We start from the raw sequence: 17,338 nt of genomic DNA, 5'->3' as shown, positions 1-17,338 counted from the left end.
GGCTAATTTCTTCGGTCATAGATTCTGGTGTCACAGCAACTCCTTACCGCCGTTGAAAACCTCCAAAGCGCTCTCCTGATTGGGAAGCTCCCTGACAATGAACCCATGGTGCTCACAGCTCCCTCTGCTGCGATGTACATCAACAGGTAAGCAGCTTGTTTCGCTTCTTTGACTTTTGCTGGACTCCCAACTCCTTTTCATCTCCCTCCAGGGCCAGATCTACACCAAGCAGTATACAACACTTTGAAAACGATTTGAAGATGGTATATGGAATGTGTCGTGGGCCTCAACCACTGTCAATACCGTTATAAAGCAGTAGTGTAGAACCTGACCAGGAAAAGCATAAGGCAAGGCATTATTCAGACATCCCATTCGCCTTGCAGCAAGGCAACCACAGTGACCCCTGTCCTGGGCTTTCCCAGTGGGGATGCCACCTGTTCTTAAGTAGGTAGAAAGACTAGAGTCCAACTCCCTGTGACAACTGAGTTGTATGTCGGCATCTCCTGATTGACTTTTTATATTACCAAAAGCAGCTGTGAAGAGGGGCGGGGGGGGGGGGGCTGTGGCATGAAAGAAGGCAGTATTTAACCATTTGGTCCCATGCTGTAGTCCTGATCCAAAGCTTCCCCCTGCGCACAATCCAAAGCTCAGTGGAGGCTGGTGGCTCTGATGTCGGTGGGGTGGCGAATCCATCCAGGTTCTCCTTTGAAACCAAGCACTACAACTCTCCCATTTTGGCTCAGAGGCTTCTATTATTTCCATAGAAACACCTATACCTGCCGTCCCTTCCAAGATGTCTCTGGTGTGTGCATATTTTTGCTGTGGCACTTAGGCCTCTTTCTCTGTTTGTCTCCATCTTCTGGTGTTCAGAGATATACTGCCTCTGTACATGGAGGTTCTGCCTTTCCTTGTATTCGTTCCTGCTTTTACTTTGCAGCTGTGGCTGGTCTAAACAAGCAGCTCAAGTGTCCCTTTGGAGTGACTCTAGTTTTCGGAGTGCGGCTGCCAAAACAGAGGCCGTTTGCATGTTCTCATCTTCTTCTCTGCTGGTTCTGCTGGTTGGGGCTGGTGGCTCTGATGCCAGTGGGGCAGTAAATGCTCTCCGGGTTTCAGTCAGAACCAATCAGAACTCTAAAGGTGCAATAATTTATTTATTTATTTATTTATTGCATTTCTATACTGCCCAACAGCCGAAGCTCCCTGGGCGGTTTACAAAATTAAGACAATTTGAGTACAAAACAACAGTATAAAACCATAATATAAAATACAATATAAAAGCACAGCCAAGATAAAAACAGCAGCAGTGCAAAAATACAAATTTAAAACAGCAAGTTCAAATTAATTTATAGACTGTTAAAATACTGGGAGAATAAAAAGGTCTTCACCTGGCGTCTAAAAGAATATAATGTAGGTGCCAAGCGAACCTCCTTAGGGTGCTCATTCCACAGCCGGGGTGCCACAGCAGAGAAGGCCCTCCTCCTGGTAGCCACCTGCCTCACTTCCTTTGGCAGGGGCTCGTGGAGAGGGACCCCTGAGGATGACCTTAGGGTCCGGGCAGGTACATACGGGAGGAGGCGTTCCTTCAGATAGCCTGGCCCCAAACCGTTTAGGGCTTTAAATGTTAATACCAGCACAATAAACACTATTACTCCTAGGACCTGCCTATCTGAAAGCACTGAGGTCAGACTACTATTTGTCCATCAGGCCTGCAGTGCCTCTTCAGGGTTCCTTCCCATCTCTGCTATCTGGAATCTCCCATGCCTTTGATCTTTCTCCTGGGATCTTTTCCTTGAGCTACGACCCCTTCCCAGTCCAGTGTGGTTCATCCTTCCTTTTCATTTGTTTGTTCGTTGCTCAGTCCTGCCTGTTTTTAGGGTTGCCACAAGATTTGCTCCTCTGTGAACAGTGTCGCCATTTCCAGATGGCCCTGCCTTTAGCTCTGCTTCTTTGCTTTCATCTTCTCTGACTTTTTCTCTTCCTTCTCTGAAAAGGTTACAGACGGATGACATGGACAGCACATCCATTAATATCTCCAATTTCAGCACTGCCAGCTTCACTCTGCCCTCTGCCTCTTCTCTCAGCATCTCAGGAGACAGCGATGAGACCGTGGACATCCGGGCAAGTGTGCCATTTTAATTGTGATGTGACTTGCTCTTGGAATTCACTTCCCTTCTTTTCTTATTAAGATATCTGGTTACGGGACTGAATCAGCCTTGGTCGCCCTGATGGATGACCTTTATCGAGAGAGGGACAGGGGGAATGCAACCCTGTTAATCCTGCTCGATCTCTCGGCGGCTTTTGATACCATCGACCATGGTATCCTCCTGGATCGACTCCGTGGGATGGGCATCAGAGGCACTGTTTTACAGTGGTTCCGGTCCTACCTACGGGGTCGTTTTCAGAGAGTAGCATTGGGTGACCAGTCCTCGGCCTCTTGGCAATTGAGCTATGGAGTGCCGCAGGGCACCATCTTGTCCCCAATGTTATTTAACATCTATATGAAGCCATTGAGAGCAGTCATTAGGGGATTTGGAGCTAAATGCCACCAATACGCTGATGACATGCAGCTCTATCTCCCTGTGACAACTGAATCAGGTGAGGCTGTGCAAGTCCTGGACCAGTGCCTAGGCTCAGTAATGGGCTGGATGAGGGCCAATAAACTGAGACTGAATCCTGGCAAGACGGAAGCCCTGTGGGTGAGTGGTTCCCGAGTCCAGGAGACAGACTCATTGCCTGTTCTGGATGGGGTTGCTCTGCCTCTGAAAGAACAGGTTCATAGTTTGGGGGTACTCTTAGACCCATTTCTGTCGTTGGAGGCTCAAGTAGCCGCCACAGCTCGGAGTGCCTTTTACTATCTTCGGTTGGTTCGCCAACTACAGCCTCTCCTGGACAGGGATAGCTTGACCACGGTGGTACAGGCATTGGTAACCTCAAGATTGGATTACTGCAACGCGCTCTATGTGGGGCTGCCCTTGAAGCTGCTCCGGAAGCTGGAGCTAGTGCAGAATGCTGCAGCTCGGCTGTTGTCTGGAGCTGCCCCTTTCCAGCATGGAACTCCTCTGCTGAGGGAACTGCACTGGCTGCCTATTCGCTACCGGGCCAGGTTGGAGGTTCTTGTACTTGTGTACAAAGCCCTAAACAACTTGGGACCAGGATACCTGAGAGAGCGCCTTCTCCCTTACCAACCTGCCCGGTCACTGAGGTCATCCGAGGGCCTGCTCCTGGTGGTTCCACCTAGATCCATCCTCCGATGGGAATCCACCAGGGGAAGAGCCTTCAGCATGGTGGCGCCCCTCCTGTGGAACTCCCTGCCTCTGGAGGTCAGGCAGGCTCCGACCTTGTACTCCTTTCGTCGCCTCCTGAAAACATCTTTATTCCAAGAAGCCTTTCTTTAACATGCAGCCTTGGATTTCTGATTTTTGCTCCTTTTTAAATTTTGTTTTAACTGTTTTATTCTGTTTTTATTTTCATTTTATCTTGTACACCGCTCTGAAATTTTTCAATGGGGAGCGGTATCTAAATATTCTAAATAAATAAATAAATAAATAAATAAATCCCTTTGATAATTTAATCTCCTTCTTCTAGATGGTCAGCTTCTCCATGAACCCCTTTTCCTCAAGTGACAGTTTTGGTATCCATGGAGCTGTGGGGGGCCTCACGCTCACCAGCCTAGAGGGCTTGGTCATTCCGGTTCATAACCTTATGGAAGACATTGAGGTAATTCTCCTGATGTGCTTACTTTCCAACAGGCAGGGACTTTTTGATGTGGGGTAGCACTCAGTTGCAAGAAATCCCACTGGCATTCCCAGAAGGACTGTACCACGTGCCTTTTCTGAATATGCAATTCACCCATTAGTGTTGGGGAGAGGGAAAGACCCTGATCCTCATCATATAAAGGAGAGGCCTAGAACCTTGACCCTCCAGATGTGTTTTTTACTACAGTGCCCATCATCCTTGTCCATATTGCCTGAGGCTGATGGGATTTGGAGTTCAATGATATCTGGAAGGCCAGGATCCTCCACTTGTGAGATAGAACATTCTCACATTGGATCTGGGGACCCGAATCTTGAAGCTACTTGATATAGCAAAATTGCTGAACCTAAGCAGGTCTGGATGTGGTCATTGCCTGGACTGAAACTGTTTGGGAACCCAGTGTTCACCAATGCACTGCCTAGAGTAACGTGCAAGAAAGGCAGGATGTATATCATCTAATAAAAGAAGATATATGTGTGTCTGTTGGCACCATAGCTCCAAAACTGTGAAATGTAGTCACCTGAAACTTGGTGTGCATACTAAGGGGACCCTGAAGGTGTGCACCTTGGGGTTATGTTTTTAAAATGCATTCAATACTTTTTATTAATTTAAATGCGTAGATGTGTTTTGAAGCCTGCAGTGCCATCTTCACTAATCAGCACGTATCTTTGCAATTAATTGAATTTGAAACTGGTGGGGGGTGTATTCTGAGAGTCAGACCCTGCTGTGACAGACCCCTCCCTCAGGGGGCTCTAGGGGTGCACCATGGCAGGAACCATGCCTACGGATGCCAGCGGCCATGTCTTCACTGAGATAGGGCAGGCACAATGGGCTGAACTCTGGGTAAATTTGCCCGAAGGTTTTGCTGTATCAAACTCAGGGCTATTCAAACCCGTGCAAAGCCAGGTCTGTTCGCTAATGTGATATATAAAGAGGCACACACTCATGTTTTATAGGTCACCTGGGTCCCCATTTGATGAGGTCTTGCTGATCTTAAATGTTTTTGAGATTTGGATGCATTTCCAGAATTGAATTGTTGGCTTTAAATGCAGATAATGCTGCCAAGGAATTCAGCAATCCAAGATGACAAAAGTATGTTGAGTCTGGGAGACTTCAATGCTCTCCAAGTTAATGTGACCTCAGTAAATGCATCTCTAGTGTTCCATCTGGAGCTGGACCAAAACATTCCACTTACCCTATATTTGGGATACGGCTATCATCCCAACGAGACGGACTATGACTTGATGACCCGCCTTCCTCGCAACAGAAATGCTAGAGGTAAAATCAATTCACTCTCTGTTGGAGGCCTTTTTTGCTTGCTCATCAACCAAAGGGATTCTGTAAGCCTGTAAGGGACTTCCGAAATAATCCAGGATCTTCTGGGACTGAAGACTCTACATCGGGGGTAAACAACCTGCTAACATCCAGATGCTTTGGACTACAACTCCCATAATCCTTGACCATTGGCTATGCTGACGAGGGCTTATGGAAGTGGCAGTCCCAAACATCTGGAGGGTACTTATTCCTGATCTAGGTGGTATTGAGCTGCTTTCATAATCAGCTAGAGCTCTCATCCCCTCTCCTGGTGGAAAAGAAAACAACTAGAACAGGTTTGTTGATATGGATCAATCCAGCTGCCTGAAGTTTTAGATTCTCCTTGGAGTCATGGCTTTGGAAACTGTCATGATGAGTGCCTATCTTCAGTATTGACCAACATACCACTGCGTCCTCTACTAGGGCTTTCAACTTCTGAACCTCAGCAACAGTTTGTTTATTTATTACATTTATATCCCGCCTTTCTTCCTTTTGCAAGGAACTCAAGACGGCTTACATAATCTTCCTCCTCCTCTCCCTTTTATTGTCACAACAATCCCGTGAGGTAGGTTAGGCTGAGAGTCAGTGGCTAGCCCAGAGTCACCCGGTGAGCTTCATGGCTGAGTGGGGACTGGAACCCAGATCTCCTGAGTCCCGGTCCAACACTCTAACCACTACACCACACTTGCTCTGACTGTCACTTTAGCAGCAATTCGATCTGCAGCAATGCACAGGTAATCATGTTTAGCCCCATGCCGTGATGGTGGGTTGGACTAGATGGCCTTATAGGCCCTTTCCAACTCTACTATTCTATGATGCTATGATTCTATAATTTCTGCACGTCAAACCTCCGGAAATCGCACCTCTGTACATTGCTCAATCTGATTGTTTCTTCCCTACTTCTCAACTAAATTCAATCTGTTCCAGATGAAGCATATTCCTGGATCCTTCACCCAGAAGACATTTTCGGAGAAGGAACTTACTATTTCATAGTGAGACCAGAAACAGAACTGGAGCCCAGTGCCACCAGTGACATGAATGTTTCTGTCACTTGCTTTGTGTCCCAGTGCGTGTTCTGGGACGAGCATGAAGGGAACTGGAATAACTATGGATGCCATGTAAGTAGAGAGGAGTCACAGTAATGAAGTAGAGATGTGGTACATTGAACAATGCGTTGCTCTATAAGAAGGGTGTAGAAAGTGCCCCAACCACCAGCATTTGCCCCCACTGAAAAAACAGCTGTGGCACTAAAAACAAGAACAACAACAACCCACCATCCTAGGAATGGCTTCCATGGTTTCTGCCATAAAAGCCTTATTCCTAGAGCATCTCTGAACATGGTAGGAAGCAGTGCCTGCTTGAAACCTTGTGCCTGCTTCCTAGGATGCTCCAGGGATGCTCTAGGAATGCAGGAGGCTTCTGTGGCAGGAGCTTTAGAACTTCTTTCAGAGAGGTTGGAGGAAAAACTGTTTCCTGCCCCAAAGAACCCAGGAAATGGCCAGTGTTTCTGACTTGAAGGAGCCAATGGTGTGGGGAGTAGGCTTCAGCGTCCTCTCTCCCTGAGCAACCCACCCCACAGCAACCTGTGAGCCAGATCTCTAAAGGAGCTCTCCAAGGTGCTGAACTGATTTTGGGGTTCAGGTTCAGCACCTGAGATAGCTCCATCAGAGTTTTTGGCTGGTTCTGACTGAAAGCGTGGATTCCCAACCCTGCCGATATCGGAGCCACCAAGTTCCACGGGTTGTATGTCAATGTGTGCACATGTGTATGTGCATGTATATGTGCCTATGTACATCCCCCGCCACCCCAGCAGACACGTGATGCAGCCCTTGGGACTGGAAAGATTGTGCACCACTGCTCTGCAAGAATGAAAAGCACACCTGCATGAGTAAGGTGTGAGTTTGTGCAGGTGGGCTTGGTAGAAGGTCATAAAGAGAGCTATCCTTTGGCTTTGCAGGTTGGCCCCCAAACCACACCCACTGGCACCCAATGTCTCTGTAACCACCTAACCTTCTTTGGGAGCTCCTTCTTCGTGATGCCAAACTCCATCGACGTCAGCAAAACGGTGGAGTTATTTGCCACTTTTGTGGACAACCCTGTGGTGGTGACGACTGTGGGCTGCATCTTCCTAGTCTACCTGCTCGTCCTGATCTGGGCCAGAAGGAAAGACATCCAAGATGATGCTAAAGTAAGTCACACGCTCCAATGTGCTCTTTCCCTTCTGCAGTATGAAGGATTCCCTCTCAGTTTGCAAAGGATGGTTGTGGCTGGGTCGTTACCATGGCTTGGGACAGGGAGTGAAGTAATGCTATTTGGAAAAGTGAACCGATGGCCTAAATATTTCAGCAGTAGATTAGCCATCTTTGTTGAATAGTATTTTATTTATTTATCTATTTATTGCTTTTCTATACCGCCCTATAGCTGAAGCTCTCTGGGCGGTTCACAGAAATTAAATCCATCAAGTCCAATTCAAGGTATAAAACAAATCACAATATTAAAAAAAAACTATATAAAAGTACAATATAAAAGCACTATCAGGATAAAACCGAGCAGCAATGCAGAGATTTATACAGATTTAAATTACAGTAAAGTTAAACAGTAAAGTTTAACAGTAAAGTTTTAAACAGTAAAGTTTTAAACAGTAAAGTTAAAAGACTAAGAGGGTAAACTGTTAAAATACTGAGAAAATAAAAAGGTCTTCACCTGGCATCTAAAAGAGTATAGTGTAGGTACCAGGTGAACCTCCTTAGGGAGCTCATTCCACAGCTGGGGTGCCACAGCAGGGAAGGCCCTCCTCCTTGTAGCCACCTGCCTCACTTAATTTGGCAGGGGCCTGTGGAGAAGGAGCCCTGAAGATGATCTTAGGGTCCGGGCAGGTACATATGGAGGAGGTGTTCCTTCAGATAACCTGGCCCCAAGCCTAATCCTGTCAGCTTGGAAATAAGGTCTATTGAGCAAACAGCCTGCCTAAAGGATGTGAATGTGAATGCAGGTACATGTGCATAGGAAATCAACATTCCATTTGCAAAATGTACTTGTGTCATTTGAGGACCGGGCTAGGTAGCAGCAGATGTCACACTACGGCTGTTTCTACACCAGCCTGAAAATCCGGGCTGGTCACGGCCGAGTCCCTGTGTGTTCAAATGATGCACAGGGACTCCTGGGAGGAAAGAGGGATGAGAATGGGTTTTCCCAGGGATAAGTACTCCCTGGGAAAACCTGATTCTTCCTGCGGTCTCGGGATCGTCCTGAGACCACAGGATGTGTGGCTGCCCGTCCCGGTTTCTTCCTTCCTCCCTGTGAGTAGCGGAGATCAGTAGAGGGAAGGAACCAGGCTGGGAGGAATCAGGGGGGAGTGGGGTTGGGGCTAACCCTTACATTTAGTTGGAGCGCACGTGTGCTCATCTCCTTGGCGGGCGCATCACCCTCCTTCCTCCTGGGACATTGCGCCCACATGTGGACTAAAGGAAGATCTCACAATCAGGATATCGTGAGATCCTCCCCCTTCGACACCGGTATAAGGGCCTACAGCAAGCAAACACGCACTCTTTATTCCTGTTTACAGGTACATCTTAGATTCATGCAGGACCCACGAGATGGTGCTGTGCCACATTCACCATTCAAGAACCTAATCCGTCTGATACTTTGGCAGCATTTGCTGCTAATGTGGGTGACATCTGTTATTCCCGAGCCAACGTATTTCAGTCTCTGAGCCTTTACGTCATGTCCAGCTCTACTGAATGGAATGAGGGGAAACCAGACAGAGGCCAAGCTGAGTTGCAAATATATTTTAGCCATTTCAGGTTTATAACGGTAGAATACTCACTAAGGGCAATATCCAATACTACCGCTCCACTTCTGGTGGTTCCGTTGCACTCGCAGGACCCATTGCTAGCGCAACAGGAACTAGCGCTTCCAAAAGGAACCCTGGAACTGAGAGGAAATGGGATAGGTCAGCAAAGCTCCTACCTGTGACCTCCATTTTTGTTCGTTTCTGATTGCTTTGGGAACTGCCAGGTTCCCCTTGTGCTAGCGATTGGTCTCGCTAGCAGGCAGGCAGTATTGGATATTGCCCAAACTATTTAAAATGGAGAATCGGGCAAAAGATTCCAGAGTGTTTGAGTGACCCAAGAGGCCTATTCAAAACCAGCATAATTTTCTATTCATATTTAGCTAGCCTAAAAGTTCACGGGGTGGGGGGTGGGGCGTACGGGGGCAGTGCATCTGATTTGCAGGCCTTTTAAAAGCAAAATTTTAAACTGTTTTTTAATTATTATTTTGTAAAAAATAATAATAGGGAGGCGGAGAAAATTGTGGGAAGGGGGCAGATGTCTCTTAGTCCACCTCTGGCTACAGGCCTTCATATCAGGCAGGGGTGGGCAGAAGGTAAATATGGGTCTACTGAATGGTTTACAATAGATTAGCAGCAACAATTAGATCCCCAATTGTTTAACCACAGCAATAACCAGAAGGGTTTCGCTCTCCACCCCCCAACCTCTAAATTAGGCTGCTGAAGAAAGCTTGTTGCAGGAGGAGGAGTCCAGGAGTGGATTTTTCTGTGAAAGGACTGTGAGCTCAGTTCCGATACTGAAAACAGAAGAACATCAGAAGAGCCCTGCTGGAACGGAGCAAGGCTCCATCTAGTCCAGCATTCTGTTCACACAGTGGCCCACCAGCTGTCAATGGGAATGCAAGAAAGGGCTTTCTCACATGTAGCACCCACCCTTTGGAACTCCTTGCCTCAGGAGATCCACTTTGGCCTCTTCTCTGATGGTGTTTCACCATCATCTCAAAGTGCTATTTGCAGGCCTTTGTCCTGATGGCACCATTTTTTGATGGCACCATTTCTTGGTCATTGTCCTTTTTGTGATTTTATCTTCTGCTTGTTTGCTTGCATTTCATTACGTTTATGTGACCATGTGAACAAGGAAAGTGGAACAAGTTCGAGTTTGGAACAAGGAAAATACTCTTGGTAAATTTTTAATAAAAACACATTTCCTTACAAGGGATAAGCTTCTTCTTTTTTATTCTAAATGAAGAATTTTGTCTAGCTTGAAAATGATACTTTCTTTTAAACCAGCGGACACCAAGCCATAACAATTATATTTTAATATTTTCATTCGTCGTTCCCATGTATTTCCTGATGCTGCCATACTTTTCTCTAGGTGAAGATCACAGTCTTAGAGGACAATGACCCTTTTGCTCAATATCGCTACCTGGTGACTGTTTATACCGGACACCGCCGAGGGGCAGCTACAACTTCCAAGGTACCAGGAGAGTCCTGGATATTGTTGTACATCAGGGATGGGCTAGAGCTGGGGGAAAGGCTGTAGCCACCCCCCGCCCCACATGCATAGCTAGAGGCATAGAATTCTTTTCCTCATTGGGGCCTTTTCTTCTAAAGACTCCGCGTTAAGCTGGGGGTGGGTGGGATCTTCATTCCAATTCCACTTGGGAGGGAAGAGACAAACACCTGTTTCCTGTGCATTGCATCTCTGGTAAAGAAGATATTGTGTGTGCAAACATATATGCGCACACTGCAATTAACCTGAGTAAAAACAAGATACCTTGCTGCATGCTCGTATAGCTAAGCAAACCCGCTAGACTGACCTAAGTCCGTAGCTGTAGTTTGCTAGAACAACGTAGTTCAGGATTTGGTGGAGCACAAGGATGCACAGGTATTTGGGAACTGAACCAATCAATGCATACCCTTGCAATTCCAGGTGACCCTCACTTTGTACGGCCAGGAAGGAGAGAGTGAGCCACATCACCTGGTGGACCCTGACACGCCGGTCTTTGAGCGAGGCGGAGTGGATGTCTTCCTGCTGCGTACGCTCTTTCCTCTCGGGGAGCTGCACAGCGTCAGGCTGTGGCATGACAATTCAGGAGAGAGCCCATCCTGGTATGCAAGATGGAGTGGACAGAGGAGCGTCCTTCATAACTCCTTTCGCCAAGTGAAAGATCTCTCACTTGATCTTTCCAGGAAGGAGTCTTGGAGTACAACCACAACAAGATCACCCACCACCATTTGGGGCAGGGGCTGTGGCTCACTGGTAGAGCCCCTGCTTTGCATGCAGAAGGTCTCAGGTTCAATCCCCAGCTTCTCCTGGTAGGGCTGGGAAGACTTCTGCCTGAAACCCTGAAGAACCATTGCTGCTGGCCAGTGTTGGCAATACTGGGCTAGATAGACTAATGGTCTGATTTGGTAGAAGGACAAGCAAAATGAGAAGGTTCCACAGAACAAGATAAAAACCAACAAATGCAAAAAGCAGTAAGAACGTAAGAAGTGCCCTGATGCTGGATCAGACCAACGGTCCATCTAGTACAGCACTCTGCTCACACAGTGGCCAACCAGCTGTCGGCCAGAGAACAACAGAGAAAGACATGGTACAACAGCACCTTCCCACCCATGTTCCCCAGCAACTAGAGTATATAGGCATACTGCCTTTGATACTTGAGGTAGCATAGAGCCATCAGGCCTATTGGTAGCCTTCTCCTCCATGAATGTGCCCATATGGTGGCCATCACTACATCCTGTGGTAGTGAGTTCCATAAGTTAACTATGCGCTGTGTGAAGAAGTCCTTCCTTTTATTTGTCCTGAATCTCCCACCAATCAGCTTCAAGGGATGACCCCCATTGGGTTCTGATATTTTTGAGAGAGGGAGAAAAATGGCTTCCTGTCCATATCCTCCACACCATGCATCTGTACTACTTGCTGCTACCTCACACCAGCGATACTGCAGGGTTTGGTGGTGCAGCAGCAACTTGGCACCACAAAGTCACCCCCCTGCATTCACAATAATCACACCTGGCACAAATACCGCAATCTACTTTTCGGTACGTTAAATCGAGGTGACTTGCTTTCTGTTATCCCAAGGTATGTGAACCGTCTGCTGGTCCATGATGTCACCACGGATCAAAAGTGGTATTTCTTATGTAATTCCTGGCTGTCCATTGACATTGGAGACTGCGTCTTAGATAAAGCGTTCCCCATAGCCACTGAGCAAGACATGAAGTTGTTCAGGTACGTCAGGGTGAAAACGGAGGTGAAAACAAGCTAAGCAGACCTAGAAAGCATATTATTTTCCCGTGGCCTTCTCGGGATATGAGTACTGTCATTGTCGCTATTGAATAATAGAATCATAGAATAGTAGAGTTGGAAGGGGCTTCTAAGGCCATCGTGTCCAACCCCCTGCTCAATGCAGGAACTCACATCATATCATACCTGACAGATGGCTGTCCAGCTACCTCTTCAATGCCTCTAAGTGTGGGAGAGCCCACGACCTCTCTAGGTCATTGGTTCCATTGTCGTACTGCTCTAACAGTCAGGAAGTTTTTCCTGATGTCCAGCTGGAATCTGACTTCCTGTAACTTGAGCCCATTAGTCTGTGTCCTGCACTCTGGGATGATCAAGAAGAGATCCTGGCCCTCCTCTGTGTGACAACCTTTCAAATATTTGAAGAGTTCTATCATGTCTCCCCTCAGCCTTCTCTTCTCCAGGCTAAACATGCCCAGTTCTTTCAGTTTCCCCTCATAGGGCTTTGTTTCCAGACCCCTGATTATCCTTGTTGCTCTCCTCTGAACCCCTCCAGCTTGTCTGCATCCTTCTTGAAGTTTGGCGCCCAGAAATGGGTGGAATACTCAAGTTCATAGAATCATAGAATAGCAGAGTTGGAAAGAGCCTACAAGGCCATCGAGTCCAACCCCCTGGTTAGATGAGGCCTAACCAGTGCTGAATAGAGGGGAACCAGTACTTCGTGCAATTTGGAAGCTATACTTCTATTAATGTAGCCCCAAATAGCATTTGCTTATTTTGCAGCCACATCACACTGTTGGCTCATATTCAGCCTGTGATCTACAACAATTCCAAGATACTTCTCATTTGTAGTACTGCTGAGTCAAGTATCCCCCATCTTGTAATTGTGCATTTGGGTTTTTGCCCCTGGGTGTAGAACTTCACGTTTATCCTTATTAAACGTCATTTTGTTGTTTTCTGCCAGTGCTTCAGCCTATTAAGATCACTTTGAAGTTTGTATCTGTCTCCCAGGGTGTTAGCTGTTCCACCCAATTTTGTGTCATCTGCAGATTTGATAAGCATTTCCTGCACCTCCTCATCCATCCTTAATAAAAATGTTGACGAGCACTGGGCCCAGGACTGAGCCCTGCGGTACCCTGCTCATTACCTCCCCCCAGTTTGAGAAGGTATGATTGATTAGCACTCTTCTGTAGCCAACTGTGGATCCACCTAATAGTTGTTCCATCTAGCCCACTTTTAGTTAGTTTGCTGATCAGAATGTCATGTGGTACTTTGTCAAAAGCTTTGCTGAAATCAAGATATATTATGTCCACAGCATTCCCACAGTCCACAGGGGAGGTTACCTGATCAAAGAATGAGATCAGATTAGTTTGACAGGATTTGTTCTTGACAATTCCATGCTGGCTTCTAGTAATCACTGTATTGTTTTCAAGGTGCTTACAGATTGACTTCTTCATAATCTGCTCCAAAATTTTCTCAGGTATTGATGTCAGACTAACTGGTCTGTAACTCCAAAGTTCCTCTTTTCTGCCCTCTTCCAGTCGTCCGGTACTTTACCCGTCTTCCATGATTTTGCAAACAGCGGTACTGAGACTTCTTCTGCCAGCTCCTTTATTACTCTAGGATGCAGTTCATCAGCCCCTGAAGATTTGAACTCATTCAAAGAATTTAGGTGTTCCTTGCCCATTTGTCTATCAATCTCAAACAGCTTGTACTTCACTTTTGCCAGGGGGTCATAGACCCGCTTTTGGGAGAAGACTGAGCTAAAATAGGAATTGAGCACTTTGGCCTTTTTTCTTTCTTACTTTTTTTTTTTTGTCATCTGTTATCAATTTGCCATCCTCATTAAGCAGTTGAACCACCATTCCCTTCCTTTGTCTTTTACTATGCACATACTTGAAGAAAGCTTTTTTGTTGCTTTTAGCATTCCTCGCTAGTCTCAGCTCATTCTCAGCTTTAGTCTTCCTGATGCCATTTTGGCACTTCTGTGCTACCTGTCTTCCTCCTTTTGTAGCCTGGCCTTCCTTCCACTTCCTATATGTATCCCTTTTTGTTTTCAGGTCATCTCTAAGCTTTTTGTGGAGCCATATTGGTTTCTTCTGTTGTCATCTATCTTTTTTCCTCATTGGAATTGTTTGTAATTGTGCCTTTAAAATTTCCTTTTTAAAAAACTCCCACCCCATCTTGGACTCCTTTTCTCATTAGGGCCACTTGCCATGTTACCTTACTTATCATAGTTTTCAGTTTATTAAAATCAGCTTTCCTAAAATGCAGAGTACGCTTATGGTTACACTCAGCTTTTCTGGTTTTATCGTTGGCTTTTCTTGTTTTTAATTTCTATTTTATTGTGTTTATGTTTTAATTGATTTTAATATTTTAACTATTTTTATGTATTTTATTGTTGAAAGCCATCCTGGCTAGGGCTTCTGCCCTTGAAAGGCAGCCAAGAAATGTTTTAAATAATAAATAAATAAATAACAACCTGAGACATGCCGCTGACTCACATTTTTCTTCCATCAGGAAAATCTCCGTGGGGGGAAAATAGTCTGGCATTGGCAGGTTTCCAAAATGTTTCAGTTTGAATGGGAGAAATCCAAACTGAATTGAATTTTAGCATTCTGGTCTTTTAGCTCTGCTTTGTTATGTCTCTATTTGAAATCTCTGCGTTGTTGCTAGGTTTTCATTCTCTTTGTATTTTTGTATTATAGTGTTATGCTTTTCTGTTGTTTTATTTATTTATTTATTTATTTATTTATTTAAGGATTTTTATGCCGCCATTAAGCCAAAAAAGGCTCTCATGGCGGCTTACAAAAGTATTTCTTGACAGTCCCTGCCCACAGGCTTACAATCTAAAAGACATGACACAAAAGGAAAGGGGATTGGGAGGGAGGAGGAGGAGGGGGGAAAGGAAAGCAAATTCAGGCACTACAATCTTAGTTGTAAAGTTCAGCAGTTACAGTTGACAGCAGGAGGGAGGGGGCTCTCAGTTGGAGCTGGACCCAGGCACGGTGGAGAGGTGCCTGGCTGCTGCTTCCTCCCCCACTGGTGGCCTCTGCAGAGACAGTTGGTAGCAGGAGGGAGGGGGCTCTCAGCTGGAGCTGGACCCAGGCACGGTGGAGAGGTGCCTGGCTGCTGCTTCCTCCCTCACTGGTGGCCTCTGTTTTATGCTGTTGTGGGGGCTTTAATTTTTTGTGAACCGTCCAGACAGCTTCAGCTATTGGGCGGTAGAGAAATATAATAAAAATAAATAAATAAACGCTGGCAGTGGAGGATTCCAGTGGGCTGGTGCCATTTGTTACTGAGAAGCTCAGCCATGGACATCACTAAAGAATAAGATCTTTTATTTGGTTGTTGACTGGAGCTTCCCCTTTCCAGCATGTAACTCCTCTGCTGAGGGAACTGCACTGGCTGCCTATTTGCTACCAGGCCAGGTTGAAGGTTCTTGTACTTGCGTACAAAGCCCTAAACAATTTGGGACCAGGATACCTGAGAGAGCGCCTTCTCCCCCACCAACCTGCCTGGTCACTGAGGTCAACCGAGGGCCTGCTCCTGGTGGTTCCACATAGACCCATCCTCTGATTGGACTCCACCAGGGGAAGAGTCTTCAGCGTGGTGGCCCCCCTCCTATGGAATTCCCTGCCTCTGGAGGTCAGGCAGGCGCCAACTTTGTATTCCTTTTGGCGCCTCCTGAAAACATCATTATTCCAGGATGCCTTTTCTTAATGACCACCCCACGGTTCACTGTACATTTTGCTTCTTTAAAAATCGATTTAAAGTGTTTTATTCTGTTTTTATTTTATTTTATCTTGTACACGGCTCCAAAATTTTCGATGGGGAGTGGTATATAAATATTGTAAAATAAAAATAAATAAATAAATAAATAAATAAATAAGGTGAATAAGATGAATAAAAATAAATGAATAAATAAATAATAAGACCCCCTCGGATATTAGTCACGGTCGCTGCTCCTGTTGCTGCCGAATGTAGAACTTAAAAAGAAAGGAAGACAGAAAAGAAAACCTGCTGCACATGGTCCAACCTGAAGTTGTTTGTCTCTTCCCAGTAACCTGTTTTTTATGAAGACCTCCAAGGGTTTCCGCGACGGGCATATCTGGTACTCCATCTTCAACCGCTCACCACGCAGCTCCTTCACGCGAGCCCAGAGGGTATCCTGCTGCTTCTCGTTGCTTCTGTGCACCATGTTGACCAGCATCATGTTTTGGGGGGTGCCCAAGGATCCAGCTGACCAGAAAATGGATCTAGGTAATTACATACCAGCTTCCCGGCTTGGGTTGGGAAGCAAAGGAGCAAAGGCGGATGGATGACCAACGATAAGGGATTCTTCTATGTCTGATGGGTCCACCTTGCTTTGGGGGTTGGCTTCACCACTAGGGGGCTTTAGGCAAGCTGTTATTATCTCAGTTTCAGCCCTTGCCAGAAATCTGCCTTAGGAAAACTGGCCTACTTTACAGGGCTGTTGTAAGGATTTCTGAATGATCCATGAATACACGAAACTTGCTTGAGGAATGCTTACCATGTAAGTTCTCCAACATGTGCCTGGGATTGTGCCAGTTAGCTTCTGGATCCATGGATGCACCTCCATCAGGCTGGAGTCCTGGTACTCCATGTTTTGCAGATGAAATGCCTCTGTAGTGACCCATGGTTTGGGTAAGGAGAAAAGTGGGGAGGAGATTGCTTGGAGTATAGAATGTTAAGGTATGTGGAAGGCCATACTGGGGCGGCAGGTGTGTGTGTGTGTGGGGGGGTGATTTTGGCATTTGACTGTTGGGAGAGAGAAAAGCGGGGAGAAGTAAAGAGGAAAAGCTGGGTGGAATAGGAGTGAGACATTGTTAAACTTGGGCCCATGGGGTGCTTGATCCAAATCTATTTCCCATGGCCTCCGAGCTATTCCAAATCTATTTCACAGAGGCCAAGAGCTGTCCCTCAAAGCCCTAGATCTTTGCCTCAGAGCCTTAAGTGTCCACTAGTAGAAGTTTCTTGGGAGGTTTGGAAGTGTCCACCAATGGAAGTGTAGATCAGCCCCTGGTCATTGACGATGTCATGTAATGGACCCGGCCAGTCATGAGCATGCAATAAATCACTCGTTTAGAGGAGCCAGACGTCCCCCTGATGGGTTCATGTCAATATCAATATAACAAAAGTCAGACTGAGAGTTAGATACTAGCCTGAAGTCATTCCATGAGCTTCATGGCTGAGTGGGGACAGGAATCTGG

At 46.2% G+C, this 17,338-nt stretch overlaps 2 protein-coding genes across 2 annotated transcripts in view; one reads left to right on the top strand and one right to left on the bottom strand.

Annotated features, from left to right (window-relative positions):
- The window catches only part of CMIP (c-Maf inducing protein), a 605,118-nt gene that overhangs the window by 406,926 nt on the left and 180,854 nt on the right, over positions 1 to 17,338 (bottom strand). The window lies entirely within an intron of this gene.
- LOC134408947 (polycystin-1-like protein 2) overlaps positions 1 to 17,338 on the top strand; it is a 73,219-nt gene that overhangs the window by 30,164 nt on the left and 25,717 nt on the right. The window contains exons 19-28 of the mRNA XM_063141466.1: positions 22 to 146; positions 1,992 to 2,118; positions 3,586 to 3,717; positions 4,806 to 5,031; positions 5,995 to 6,185; positions 7,025 to 7,255; positions 10,233 to 10,334; positions 10,791 to 10,969; positions 11,946 to 12,092; positions 16,168 to 16,367. Coding sequence (XP_062997536.1) covers positions 22 to 146; positions 1,992 to 2,118; positions 3,586 to 3,717; positions 4,806 to 5,031; positions 5,995 to 6,185; positions 7,025 to 7,255; positions 10,233 to 10,334; positions 10,791 to 10,969; positions 11,946 to 12,092; positions 16,168 to 16,367 — 1,660 coding nt within the window. The remainder of the gene's footprint in view (positions 1 to 21; positions 147 to 1,991; positions 2,119 to 3,585; positions 3,718 to 4,805; positions 5,032 to 5,994; positions 6,186 to 7,024; positions 7,256 to 10,232; positions 10,335 to 10,790; positions 10,970 to 11,945; positions 12,093 to 16,167; positions 16,368 to 17,338) is intronic.

This window comes from Elgaria multicarinata, chromosome 14, assembly GCF_023053635.1.
Source record: "Elgaria multicarinata webbii isolate HBS135686 ecotype San Diego chromosome 14, rElgMul1.1.pri, whole genome shotgun sequence".
Classification (NCBI taxonomy): Eukaryota; Metazoa; Chordata; class Lepidosauria; order Squamata; family Anguidae; genus Elgaria; species Elgaria multicarinata.
Note: the sequence above shows the minus strand (reverse complement) of the source record. Positions and strands in the feature narration are given on the sequence as shown.